General features: G+C 39.5%; 1 protein-coding gene across 1 annotated transcript; it reads right to left on the minus strand.

Annotated features, from left to right (window-relative positions):
* Positions 1–463: 463 nt before the first annotated feature.
* Positions 464–2,159, minus strand: LOC114316069 (putative clathrin assembly protein At1g25240). The gene has a single exon (XM_028262724.2). It carries the CDS (start codon positions 1,891–1,893, stop codon positions 682–684), a length of 1,212 nt encoding a protein of 403 aa, XP_028118525.2. The 5' UTR covers positions 1,894–2,159; the 3' UTR covers positions 464–681.
* Positions 2,160–14,540: the final 12,381 nt, after the last annotated feature.

Below are 14,540 nucleotides of genomic sequence, written 5' to 3' on the forward strand. Positions count from 1 at the left end.
GAACATAAAAGAGCAATTTTGGAAGCGCTCCCTCTCTCAAATATTTTCACAATTGGAATGGATCATTAATTTCAGAGTTTCAAGGATTAGTCGAGATACACACAAATTATAATTATAAATCAATAATTAAATAGGCTGTCTTGGAGTTGGAAATTTGTTGGAACTTTGTTTAGCAATTGATTTTATTCTAATCCAACCCAAAATCAAGCAAACAGACAGCTCGTTTGATATGTCTTGGACACAAATTAGATTGAAGGGCCATGTTGCGAAATGGGCATTACAGAATAATTCCACATACTTACTGACTGCCTGCCTAGAAAATCATAGGTAAAAAAGAATCATCCATTTTATAAAATCTACTCAGTGATCTCCAAATGTAATGCGTATAATGCCCATCATTGCATGTCTAAATTACAACACACAGCTTGATGAGGAGCAAAAGAATTATTAATACTTCGAAATCCAGAAATAAGTTCTTTTTTTATTTTTTTTAAAAGAAAAAACAAAAACAAAAACCAAAACAAAACAAAACAAAAATCAAATGGTCTCTCCTGAAATTTTAAAAAATAAACTGATATTTTTTGCTATATATATTAGATATATTTTGTTTTGGGTGTTCTGGTTCTTTCTTGAGCAGTTGATGAAGCTCCTCAAATGGAATGCAAATCTCAACTCCAACTACTATGAGAAACTAATTAAATCTGGAAGTTCTTGATGATTACCATTAACATAATATGGATGGTCAACTGTAATCAAACAAGCTGCAAAGGGGTCTTCTTTTATGGGTGTTCTTGAACCAGAGTCACCATTAACCCTTATCAAATCTTCATCAAATACCTCCCAGTTGTTGGTTATTATGGTCTGTAAAGCTAAATTGCTCTTTAAATCCCTCTTTTCTTCATGCACAGCAATAATCTCCTTATCCGCAGCAACAACAATTGCCTTATCATTATAATGATCCTCTTGTTGGGCTTTCGAAACTCCAATTATGCACTCGAGCTGTCTGATATCTTCTTCTGGGACTTGCTCGACTTTAGGACATTCAGATGCGTTAATAACCCCAATCTGTTTGCAAAACTCAAAGTACAAAGCGAGATCCTCGCCTTGCGCTGTTGCTTTCTGCAAAACCTTGAGAGCCATAGAGGCTTCAACCTTACCAGCCGAATGAATCCTCATCAGAACCTTTGCAATCCCGCTACATGTTCTGCTATAAACATCATATATCTCGATGATAATGCAATCCATGGCTTCAAGGATGAGAAACCTAACCATTCCATCGGCTTGGGGTTTGATCTGAAGCAGCATATCTAGCAAGCTCTGCATTTTTTGCAGCCTCACGAGCTCTTGCACTATGGGTTGTTGTTGTTGTTGGTACTGGTGCTGGTGTTGGTGCGGATCTTCTAATGCTTCTTTGATTCGCGCCTTGCGTTCTTGAAAATCCATGCAGAGAAATGCGGATTTCTGATCAAGAAAGGCGTAGTAGGCGCGAACAAAAGCATTGAAGCCCCACATCTTGGCCGGGCTGGCATGTCCATCTTTAAAATTGGACAGGTCGAAAGGTAATCGACCGATCTTCTGCACAGCAGGGACTTTGCAGCAGAAGACACCGTGCATTAGCATCAAGCCCTTAAGAACCACAGCCCAGCTCCGAGTCTTCTCCATACGCATGCTGAGGGCCCAAACGAAGGGCCTGAGGTAAGCAGGAGACATGCGAATCCACGCAAAGACTCGCTGGGCGTTCCTGTAATCGACGTGGGACTCGTCATGGCTGGTGGCTTTGATCACCGCTGCTTCAATGTCAGGGTTCCGGAGCGATGTCCTGCGTGATAGACTCGCTGCCAAAATGCTGTTACGGTCTTTCAAGGCTCCGGAAGCCCTTTTCCAGAGCCTCATCTTCAATTTCTGTTGGACCCCCAGAGCTCTATATTCCCTTTTTTTCTGTTTTTGTATGGTTTGCAATGCCTTTTGAAATGGTTTCTTTTGCGATTCTTTCTCTTGGACAACCAACCTCAGCAGTCAACTATTGCCGGCCGTGTGTGAAAAATAGCCAATTTTTTTTTTTTTAATTTTTTATTTGTTTTGTACTGCCTGTTGTTAGCTGTGGTGTCTATTATTTTCTTGTCCAATGTATTTGTTTTCTAGTTTAATTTTAGAAAATATGCATGAATGAAAATATAGTCTGTCATTTGTTTGGAAACTTAAAAAAACAATTTGACTTGGTCAAAGTCGTTGGCTATTCTGTTAAGAGAAAGTGAGACTTTTTTTCTTTATTTTTTTCTTTGTGGGTAATTTCACGACTTGTTTTTTCTCTTTCAAAGCCAACTAACTTGACATAGGTACACAACACGGCTTTGAATGCGCTCTCCTCCTTTGACATCACTCTCATGATTTCAATATTTTTGACTTTGGAACTTGTATCTCGGCAGCAGTCTCCATGGAATTTTGAATTACTTTTGGAGTAATATTGTCACTCCAAATGTTAATGCCTCACCGGTAAGGTTCTGAAAAGCAGTTGTGGTCGTCATAATAATGACAGTGATGTAGTTACGGTTGCAGAGTATAAAGATCGTAACGTAATGGTTGCGGTAATCGAAATCATAAATTTTTTTATTTTTTGCACAATTTGAAAAAAACTTACCGATATGCATATTTTTTTCCATGATCATATTTATTGGGTTTAAAATAAATATTGATCAATTTTTGTAAATTTTTAAGTATGATCCAATATATTTCATATTTTTAAATCACTATAAACTGAGTTTTTTACATTTTATTTTAATAATTAATGACTTTATATTATATAAAAAATTAATCACTAACTATTATATATAAGATAAACAATGACAAAAGTAAGAGAATAAATAATAGCCTAAATATATATGTATATATACATATTTTAACCAAGCCAAATAGATAATGACCACACTTATTATTATTATTATTATTATTATTATTATTTTCAAACAATATATAGATAGACATACACAAACAAAATGGTTGAATGATAGCAGTTGAATAGAATAATAACATAGATCTCATAGCTTCAATAAATCAATAACATGTTCTTCATCTTCCATCTTCTCTCTCTCTGTCTCTTGCTCATCCATCTTCTCTTTTTATCTTTCATCTTCTCTCTATCCCTCTTCTCCCATTTTTAGCCCTTTTTTTTTGTGTGTTTTTTTGAAAGAAGTAGTTCGGAACCATTATGTAACGGTGTGTAACAGGTTGTTACGACCGCTACGGCAGTCGCTACGATCGACACACCCGTGAATCTCAATCACACTGCAAAAGTGGCCGTAACGGGTAACGGTAATTACCACAACGGTTACGTAAAAGTGTTATGTAACGATTACGGTCGCTTTTTAAAACCTTGCTCACCGGTGTGAGATATTTTATAAAAATATTTATAAAATATTTAATATTTTTAATATTTTTTTTACTTTTGAAATTAAGCGTAACATATTGTGCCTCATTTAGAAATTGAATTTTTTTATAAAAATAAAAATAAAAATTATTATTTAAAGACTTATTATGAATTTTTGATTTTTTAGTTAAAAATCTTATTTCTCAAACACATCATGGAGTGGAATTTTGGGGTCCGATTTCTATGGGAAAAATTTTGCAAATCACTTTAAGGCCTCATTTGAAAATAGACTATTTTAGTATTTTTTTTTTGATTTTTAACTAAAATAGAAGATAAAAAAAATAGGGCTACTAAATGTCCCTACCTTTTTACTTTGGACCCCCCTTTTTTTAAAATTTTATTTTATTACAATTTTGTTCTAATATCAAATTCCAATTTTGTCCACATCCCTATCCTCCCAAATCTAACCCTTAATCCCATCACTACTTCCACTCTTGCCGACACCGTCCAAAGACCAACCCACCCTCCGGCAACCTCTGGAACATCACGATCTTCATCAACCAAGATCCAAAACCAGATATTTAAGGAGAATAATCTAAATCTAGAGAGAAAAGTGAGGGTTTACCGAAAGCAAAAGACAAAGACACATTTACAAAAAAATAAATAAAAAGAAAATGGGTGATAGAGAAGAAGAACAAGATTGGGTGATAGAGAAGAAGAACAAGATTGAAAGAATAGAACGAAGAGAGTGCTTTGGGTATAATGGATTTGAGAAGGCAATGTTATGTAAAAGAAAGGAAATGAAGGAAGGAGATAAAAAAGAAAATAAAGTTAGAGGGTCAGTAGGTTGTGTTTTAAGGACACGATTGTCTTTCGTGTACTACTCTCTTTCTCCTTTCGATTTCTTTCTCTAACTCATAGTTTGGTCGATTTCTTTTTGTTCGGTTACATAGAGCCGAACTTGTTGAATATGTTTAGTGCTCCAAACCGAACATATGTCTTTTGTTCGACTACATACTATTGAACATCAGGCATTTGTTCGGAACTAATTTTCTAAACGGCGGTAAGAGTGGTAGTGAAGGCAAAAAGAGGGGTTGGGGTGCCTACCAGAATGTGAGAGAGGTCCCAGAAATGCAATGGTGGAGATCGGAAGGAAGAGTGGGGAGTAGTCGACGAGAGAAGGGCATTTGGGGAGATCACCGGAATGAGGGGGGACTGGCAGAGGAGAAATGAGGAGTTGCAAATGGAAGATGTAAGGGTGGTGTTCAAAGGGTATATTTAAGATTATGATAAGAATCCAAAGAAAAATAAAGAGGGAAGCAATTTTGGTGATGGGGGTCCAAAGTAAAAGGTATGTGTATTTAGAAACCCTTTAAAAAAAATTAGTATGTTTAGATGATTTTTTGGCTTCTACAAAAAAAAAAAAAAAAAAAAAAAGTGCAAAAAACAGGAAGAAAAAAAAATAAAAATCTTAACTTTTTGTATAATTTTGACTTTTTAATTTTTTTTTGTGACTTTTAACTTTTAAGCCTTCATTTGGGAAGAAATTTTTTAGCTTGGCTACAAAAGTTCCGTTTTGGATAAACTTTTGATTTTTTTATAATTTTGTGAGAAAAAAAGTGAAATGATTATGATTTAAATGTGACATTTTATCTTATAGATTTATTAGCCTATTTTATCTTTCAGTGAGCTAATTGAGTCCCAACCACCTTGCCAAACAGAGCCTAAAATAGTATGTTGAGTATTTACAATGTGCATTTTATTATATATATATTTTGGAAGGATTCCCTCCCATCTATAATTTGGACTAGAGGGTATTTGTGACACCCCTGTTCCGTAGTATGTTAATTGGTCCTTAACATGATGTGATTATGTATTTTGATATGATTTTGTGTTCCACTATGTGAAAATATGTGGTTTGAAATTTTATCTGTTCATCGTAGGAATATCTGTTTGAGTAGTCTGTTTTGGAAATTTAATTGAGGGCCTTATCGGCCACGGAACCCGAAATTGACTACGCCATTGTGGTTGGCATAATTTTTAGGGCCTACGGTGAAATTTAATTGAAATTTGATTCTGGTCAATTTAAACTGATTAAATTGATAAATTAAGCACCCCATTATTTTATATTAAAATATTTGTTAGTGGGGCTTGTTGTATATTTGCCTTGCACTCCCCTTTAGCTCTCTTAAAACTCAAAATCTGAGTTAGACAATTGAGAGGGAGAGAGAGGCCGGCCATGGAGAGAAAAAGGGAGAGATTTGTGTAATTTGGGCTCAAGACTTGGGAATTTGAAGATCTAGCTCAAGATTTGGCTAGAGCTTGAGTGTTGAAGCTCTTAGGTAAGTGATTTCATGAAATCTTACTTGTAATTTGTAAGTTCAAGGGTTGTTTGTGATCAAGAACATGTAATGAGTTGATTTTTGTTGAGATTGAAGTCTTAGAACTCATGCATGTAAGAAATTACTTTGAATTTGCATGTTTGAGCTTGAAACACATGATTCATGTGGAGTTTTGGGTAAAGCTCATATTGTAGTCACCATTTGTACCATCTAAGTTGAGAATGATGAGCATCTCCCACATGCATGTACAAATCATGGGAGTATAAGTCTTGAATGTTGAATTTGAGCATGTTGATGATGGGTTTGAGACAATTTGGGACATGCATGTAGATAATTCATGTAATTGAGCTTCCTAATGTTGTAATCTGCATTAGTAGCATGTTAGCATGTGTAAATGTGTAATTTGAACCATTGCATGCAAGAAATGTAGATGGAAAACTGATTTGGAGCTCAAGAACACGATCTGGGAAACCCAGATTTTTGAGGTCCGCTCGAGCGGGGTAATGGCCGCTCGAGCGGGAAAATCGTGCTCCCAGCATTTTTGCAGAGTTGGATGCCCGCTCGAGCGGGACATTTCACGCTCGAGCGTGGATCTTTGTAGACGGACCTTCAGCTCGAGCGCATCTTTTGTGCAACCAGTACCTTGCAGGCCTTAAGGGTCCGCTCGAGCGGAGAAGCTTACGCTCGAGCGGGGACCCTGTTTTCTGGAATTTTGTTCATACATTCTGTGATTCGTTTTCTGTTCTCTTTCACTTGTAAGCACTCTTGGGCATGTGTTAAGCATTGTAAATGAGTTAATGAGATAAGAACAAAGCCTAAAGAGGAATATGTGAATTAAAGAACGAATTGAACTGTTAGTGACCCTTTTGTATTCATGAAATGTGTAGGGTCAAGCTCCAGGGCGCATCCACAAGCCGATCACTGTGAGTAATATCAATATTTGAAAACTTGTCAATGTCCAATTGTTATTCCCCTATAAATATTATGAGTTGTTAATTGGGATTGTGGACAAAGGCCGTTTGACATGAATGAATGGGCCAAAGGCCGTTTGACATGAATGAATGGGCCAAAGGCCGTTTGACATGAATGAATGGGCCAAAGGCCGTTTGACATGAATGAATGGGCCAAAGGCCGTTTGACATGAATGAATGGGCCAAAGGCCGTTTGACATGAATGAACGGGCCAAAGGCCGTTTGACATGAATGAATGGGCCAAAGGCCGTTTGACATGAATGAACGGGCCGAAGGCCGTTTGACATGAATGAATGGGCCAAAGGCCGTTTTACATGAATGAATGGGCCGAAGGCCGTTTTGCCAAGAATGGAAACCCGGATGGGCCAAAGGCCAGAATGTTTGGAACTACAGTTACTTGACTTGCATTTCGTATAGTTATATATATTTTGCTGTTAAACAGAAGTATGAATTGGGCCCAAGGCCGTTTGGAGCATGTTGTTCTACATATTGTTATGTAACTGTTATATTTGATACTATTCACTGGGCTGTCGCTCACGCTCATTCATGTATTTGTAGGTGAGCCAAGGGAAGTCCAAACCCAGCCCCAGTGAAGTCTGCTAGGAACAACAGGAGTTTTGGGAGAGTCAGCCTTGTGCCTCGCGCATGAGACCATCCTTGCCCTTTTACTATGTACCTATGTTTTGTCTTGTTGGCAAGGACCTAGTGCATGTCTGTACATAGTCTGTTATAGGTTGACTCGTTTTGGACGATCCTGTCTGTAATGAATTTTGTGAAATTGTACTTTTGATGTGAGTTATTAACGTATCTGAGTATGGTTTGTTTGATGTGCATATAAGCACGGCTCTATGGACAAAGTTTTTAATTTTGCTTCCGTTTGGCCCCCATTAACTCTGTTAGAATGCGTTTAGAACAGTTTGAGGCCGTAGGTAATCTCATGATTACTGGCCGGTTACGTCCTTAACCCACGGGGGCGGGTACGGGGTCGTGACAGAGTGGTATCAGAGCACGAGTTAATAACTCACACACTTGTCCAAAAAGAGCAATAAGCGTCTAGATAAGATCTAGGATGCATTCATGTGATAAATACGAGTTTGGAAGCATTGATTATATACTCAAATGTTTTGTTATGAATAATTATATGTGTAAGTCGTGAACTACTTGCATTACGAATTATCTGGAAATATGTGCTCCTTAGTGTATGTGTACTTGTGTACCTTTGGTATGGAATATAATGCAAGTTTAATCAGATGGTGAGAACCAGAGGTGATGAGTTAGAGGAATCCTCTGCTGCCAGACTGGACAGAATGGAAAGACTGATTCAGGAAATGGCAGAAGCTTTGAGACAGCAACAGGAGTGGCAACAACAGTGGCAGCAACCACATCCGCCACCTCCACCTCCGGCACCACCTGTGCCAGATAATCAAAATGATGATCGGATAATCGCTCTTACCAAGGAATTCAAGAAAATGAAACCACCACAGTTCCATGGTGGACTAGATCCCTTAAAAGCCGAAGCTTGGGTGCTTGGGATTGAAAAACTGTTTGAGGTGTTTCCGTGCTCGGATACACAGAAAGTGCTTCTAGCCACCTTTATGCTAGAAGATGAAGCAAGAAGATGGTGGATGTTGATGAGGGAAAACCACAGAGATATTGATTGGGCGAAATTTTTGGAAATCTTCTATGACAAGTACTTCCCGCAGTGTGTCCGGGACAGGAAAGTGGCAGAGTTCATGGAACTCAAACAAGACAGTATGACTGTAGCTGAGTATGAGGCCAAATTCACTGAGTTGGCCAGGTTTGCACCACACGTAATTGACACTGATTATAAGAAGGCAAGGCATTTTGAAGGTGGGCTCCGAAGTGACATCCTAGAGCGGGTGAATGTCCTGAAATTGGAGACCTACATTGGGGTGCTTGACCGGGCCATCATATCAGAGGCTAATATAGCTAGACAAGCTAAGCCAACAACCGAATGGAGAGACAACAAAAGACAAGGCTTCTTTTTGAAGAAGAAATTTCTGAAAAAGCAAAACACGGGCTCCTCAACTACCTCAAGTTCTTCCCGAGACACGACTCCCATGTGCAACACTTGTAGCAAAAGGCACCGTGGAGTTTGTTACCGTGCATCGGGAGCCTGTTTTAAGTGTGGGAAACAAGGGCATATAGCCCGAGATTGTAATCAGAATAGTGGGAAGATAGCTGCTAGCTCCACTGCATCGATCCCGAAGCCGGGAAACACTTTGAGATCTGCTACTACTGGGGATACAGTGAGACAAGGGAGAGTCTTTGCACTCGTTCCGGGTGATACACGGAATGCCAATGCCGTTGTCTCAGGTACTATCTCGATATGTAATCAGGATGCTTTTGTGTTAATTGATTCTGGATCAACGCATTCATTTGTGACATATGCATTTGCATCTAGACTGAAAAGACCCCTAGAATTGTTGCCATATTTGTTATGTGTGTCTGCTCCATCGGGGGAATCTGTGTTATGTGACTATATATATCGGTTTTGTGACATGCATATTGAGGATGCTACCCTGTATGTAGATTTGTTGCCCTTAAACTTTAGACACTTTGATGTAATTTTGGGCATGGATTGGTTGACCAAATACTGTGCCACTATAGATTGTGTGACAAAGAGGGTTGTATTTAAACCACCAGAACAGGAAGAAATTGTGTTTGTGGGAAATGGGGTAGTACCTCCACCATATTTGATATCTGCAATGAAAGCATGTAAATTGATCAGGAAGGGATGCCGGGGTTATTTGTGTTATGTATTGACTGAACAATCCGTGAATGTTGAATTGAATGATATTCCCATCGTTAGAGAATTCCCAGATGTGTTTCCAAATGAATTACCAGGGGAATTGGTAGACAGGGAGATAGAGTTTACTATTGAAACTGTGCCAGGCACCCAACCTATTTCTAAAACTCCCTACAGGATGGCTACAGCCGAAATGAAAGAATTAAAAGAACAGTTGCAAGACCTTCTTGATAAAGGGTTTATCCGGCCCAGTACTTCGCCTTGGGGCGCACCAGTGTTATTTGTAAAGAAAAAGGATGGTACCTTACGCCTATGTATTGATTACCGGGAATTGAACAAGGTAACGATAAAGAATAAATATCCCTTACCCCGTATTGATGACTTATTTGACCAGTTGCAGGGATCACAGGTGTTTTCTAAGATTGATTTGAGATCCGGGTATCATCAGCTGAAGGTTAAGGCAGAAGATGTTGAGAAAACCGCATTCAGAACGAGGTATGGTCATTTTGAGTTTCTTGTTATGCCATTTGGAGTGACTAATGCTCCGGCAGCATTTATGGACTTAATGAATAGAATTTTTAAAACCTACCTTGATGAGTTTGTTGTTGTCTTCATCGATGATATTTTAATATACTCTAAAGATAGACTTGAACACGAACATCATTTGAGGACTGTTTTACAAATACTTCGGGAAAGAAAACTATTTGCTAAGTTAAAGAAATGTGAGTTTTGGTTGGATGAGGTTATTTTCTTAGGGCACGTGGTCAACAAGGAAGGAATTTCAGTGGACCCGCAGAAAATAGAAGCAATTGTGAATTGGCCTACACCAACTAATGTGACAGAAGTTCGCAGTTTCATGGGCTTAGCTGGGTACTACAGAAGGTTTGTAAAGGACTTTTCGAAATTAGCTGTGCCTCTTACCCAATTGACACGTAAAGGACAACCATTTGAGTGGAATAGTGAAAGAGAATCAGCCTTTCATGAATTGAAGACAAGATTGACCACTGCACCAATTTTGACACTACCTTCAGGTACGGAAAATTTTGTGATTTTCAGTGACGCATCTTATAAGGGTCTGGGTTGTGTGTTAATGCAGAACGGAAAGGTTATTGCTTACGCCTCCCGACAGTTGAGGCCACATGAGAAGAATTATCCAACACATGACCTAGAATTGGCCGCAGTTGTTTTTGCTTTGAAAATCTGGCGGCATTATTTGTATGGGGCAAAGTGTGAAGTCTACACAGATCATAAAAGCCTAAAATACTTCTTCACGCAGAAAGAGTTGAATATGCGTCAGAGAAGATGGCTGGAATTGATAAAAGATTACGACCTAGAAATTCAGTATCACCCCGGAAAAGCTAATACAGTGGCTGATGCCTTGAGCAGGAAATCAACAGGGAGTATGGCTTGCTTGCTTACTGAACAAAGGGAGATTTTGCAAGACTTTGAAAAGTCTGAAATTGAAGTGGTAGTGGGCGAACAGGGCGGATTGATAGCCGCTATTACAGCCGAGCCGGCAATTGTTGATGAAATCAAGCAAAAACAGAAAGAGGATGAGTTCCTCAGAAAGGTAATTGATGAATTTGAAGTCAGCCCAAAAGCAGAGTTCAGTATCGAGAATGGAATGTTGAAATTTCGAAACCGAATATGTGTTCCAGTTATTCCGGAGCTAAAGAAGAGGGTCTTAGATAAAGCCCACAGATCCGTATTTGCTATGCATCCGGGTAACAATAAAATGTATCGGGATTTGAAACAAACCTATTGGTGGCCTAAAATGAAGAAAGAGATTGCAGAACATGTGTCCAAGTGCCTTCAGTGTCAGCAAGTTAAGGCTGAACATCAGAAACCAGGCGGTCTACTTCAACCTCTCCCCATTCCTGAGTGGAAGTGGGAACATGTGACTATGGATTTCGTTGTTGGCCTACCTCGGACTTCCCGCGGTATGGATTCTGTTTGGGTTGTAGTTGATAGATTGACTAAATCTGCACATTTTCTGCCTGTCAAAACTACATTTACTGCTTACAGGTTGGCTACTATTTATGTTGATGAAATTGTCCGCTTACATGGAGTTCCAGTAACCATTGTGTCGGATAGAGATCCGAAGTTTGTATCTAGATTGTGGAAGAGTTTGCAGGAAGCTATGGGAACAGAACTAAGGTTCAGTACTGCATTCCACCCACAGACAGATGGGCAGTCAGAACGAACAGTACAGACTTTGGAAGATATGCTTCGCATGTGTGCTTTGGATTTTCAGGGGAGTTGGGAAGATTGCCTGCCACTTGCAGAATTTGCCTATAATAATAGCTTCCACTCCAGCATCGGTATGGCACCATACGAGGCTTTGTATGGTAGGAGGTGTAGATCACCTATTTGTTGGACAGAGGTCGGGGACAGAGCTTTGCTCGGGCCTGAAATTGTACAAGACACCTCTGAAAAGATCAAGATTATTCGGCAAAGGCTCAAAACAGCTCAAGACCGACAGAAGAGTTATGCAGATGTCCGGAGAAGACCTCTTGAGTATGAGGTCGGCGACCATGTGTTCATCCGTGTTTCTCCAATGAAAGGCCAAGTCAGGTTTGGGAAAAAGGACAAGTTGACGCCCCGTTATATTGGGCCGTTTCAAATTTTGGAGAAACTTGGTCCAGTTGCTTATAGAGTTGCTTTGCCACCGGGATTTGAACAAATCCACAATGTGTTTCATGTGTCAATGTTGAGGGGTTACCTCCGAGACCCGTTGCATGTGATTGATTATCACCGGATTGCTATCGATGAAAATATGGAATATGCTGAATGGCCGGAAAGAATTGTTGACCGACAAGTGAAAGAATTGAGAAACAAATCCATTCCAATGGTGAAAGTGGAATGGAAGGAACACTATGGGACAGATGCTACATGGGAAAAAGAGGAGGAAATGCGTCTACGCTATCCACATTTGTTTCCCGACGAAGGTAAGTTAAGTTTGGAGGACCAAACTTCCTAAAGGGGGGAAGACTGTGACACCCCTGTTCCGTAGTATGTTAATTGGTCCTTAACATGATGTGATTATGTATTTTGATATGATTTTGTGTTCCACTATGTGAAAATATGTGGTTTGAAATTTTATCTGTTCATCGTAGGAATATCTGTTTGAGTAGTCTGTTTTGGAAATTTAATTGAGGGCCTTATCGGCCACGGAACCCGAAATTGACTACGCCATTGTGGTTGGCATAATTTTTAGGGCCTACGGTGAAATTTAATTGAAATTTGATTCTGGTCAATTTAAACTGATTAAATTGATAAATTAAGCACCCCATTATTTTATATTAAAATATTTGTTAGTGGGGCTTGTTGTATATTTGCCTTGCACTCCCCTTTAGCTCTCTTAAAACTCAAAATCTGAGTTAGACAATTGAGAGGGAGAGAGAGGCCGGCCATGGAGAGAAAAAGGGAGAGATTTGTGTAATTTGGGCTCAAGACTTGGGAATTTGAAGATCTAGCTCAAGATTTGGCTAGAGCTTGAGTGTTGAAGCTCTTAGGTAAGTGATTTCATGAAATCTTACTTGTAATTTGTAAGTTCAAGGGTTGTTTGTGATCAAGAACATGTAATGAGTTGATTTTTGTTGAGATTGAAGTCTTAGAACTCATGCATGTAAGAAATTACTTTGAATTTGCATGTTTGAGCTTGAAACACATGATTCATGTGGAGTTTTGGGTAAAGCTCATATTGTAGTCACCATTTGTACCATCTAAGTTGAGAATGATGAGCATCTCCCACATGCATGTACAAATCATGGGAGTATAAGTCTTGAATGTTGAATTTGAGCATGTTGATGATGGGTTTGAGACAATTTGGGACATGCATGTAGATAATTCATGTAATTGAGCTTCCTAATGTTGTAATCTGCATTAGTAGCATGTTAGCATGTGTAAATGTGTAATTTGAACCATTGCATGCAAGAAATGTAGATGGAAAACTGATTTGGAGCTCAAGAACACGATCTGGGAAACCCAGATTTTTGAGGTCCGCTCGAGCGGGGTAATGGCCGCTCGAGCGGGAAAATCGTGCTCCCAGCATTTTTGCAGAGTTGGATGCCCGCTCGAGCGGGACATTTCACGCTCGAGCGTGGATCTTTGTAGACGGACCTTCAGCTCGAGCGCATCTTTTGTGCAACCAGTACCTTGCAGGCCTTAAGGGTCCGCTCGAGCGGAGAAGCTTACGCTCGAGCGGGGACCCTGTTTTCTGGAATTTTGTTCATACATTCTGTGATTCGTTTTCCGTTCTCTTTCACTTGTAAGCACTCTTAGGCATGTGTTAAGCATTGTAAATGAGTTAATGAGATAAGAACAAAGCCTAAAGAGGAATATGTGAATTAAAGAACGAATTGAACTGTTAGTGACCCTTTTGTATTCATGAAATGTGTAGGGTCAAGCTCCAGGGCGCATCCACAAGCCGATCACTGTGAGTAATATCAATATTTGAAAACTTGTCAATGTCCAATTGTTATTCCCCTATAAATATTATGAGTTGTTAATTGGGATTGTGGACAAAGGCCGTTTGACATGAATGAATGGGCCAAAGGCCGTTTGACATGAATGAATGGGCCAAAGGCCGTTTGACATGAATGAATGGGCCAAAGGCCGTTTGACATGAATGAATGGGCCAAAGGCCGTTTGACATGAATGAATGGGCCAAAGGCCGTTTGACATGAATGAATGGGCCAAAGGCCGTTTGACATGAATGAACGGGCCAAAGGCCGTTTGACATGAATGAATGGGCCAAAGGCCGTTTGACATGAATGAACGGGCCAAAGGCCGTTTGACATGAATGAATGGGCCAAAGGCCGTTTGACATGAATGAATGGGCCAAAGGCCGTTTGACATGAATGACTGGGCCGAAGGCCGTTTTGCCAAGAATGGAAACCCGGATGGGCCAAAGGCCAGAATGTTTGGAACTACAGTTACTTGACTTGCATTTCGTATAGTTATATATATTTTGCTGTTAAACAGAAGTATGAATTGGGCCCAAGGCCGTTTGGAGCATGTTGTTCTACATATTGTTATGTAACTGTTATATTTGATATTATTCACTGGGCTGTCGCTCACGCTCATTCATG

The sequence above is a fragment of the Camellia sinensis genome, chromosome 5 (assembly GCF_055761805.1).
Source record: "Camellia sinensis isolate YWXY chromosome 5, ASM5576180v1, whole genome shotgun sequence".
NCBI classification, from domain to species: domain Eukaryota; kingdom Viridiplantae; phylum Streptophyta; class Magnoliopsida; order Ericales; family Theaceae; genus Camellia; species Camellia sinensis.

What these genes read in the sequence shown, in the direction of transcription:
- LOC114316069 (XM_028262724.2), bottom strand. Translation starts at nt 1,893, where the DNA reads ATGAGGCTCTGGAAAAGGGCTTCCGGAGCCTTGAAAGACCGTAACAGC.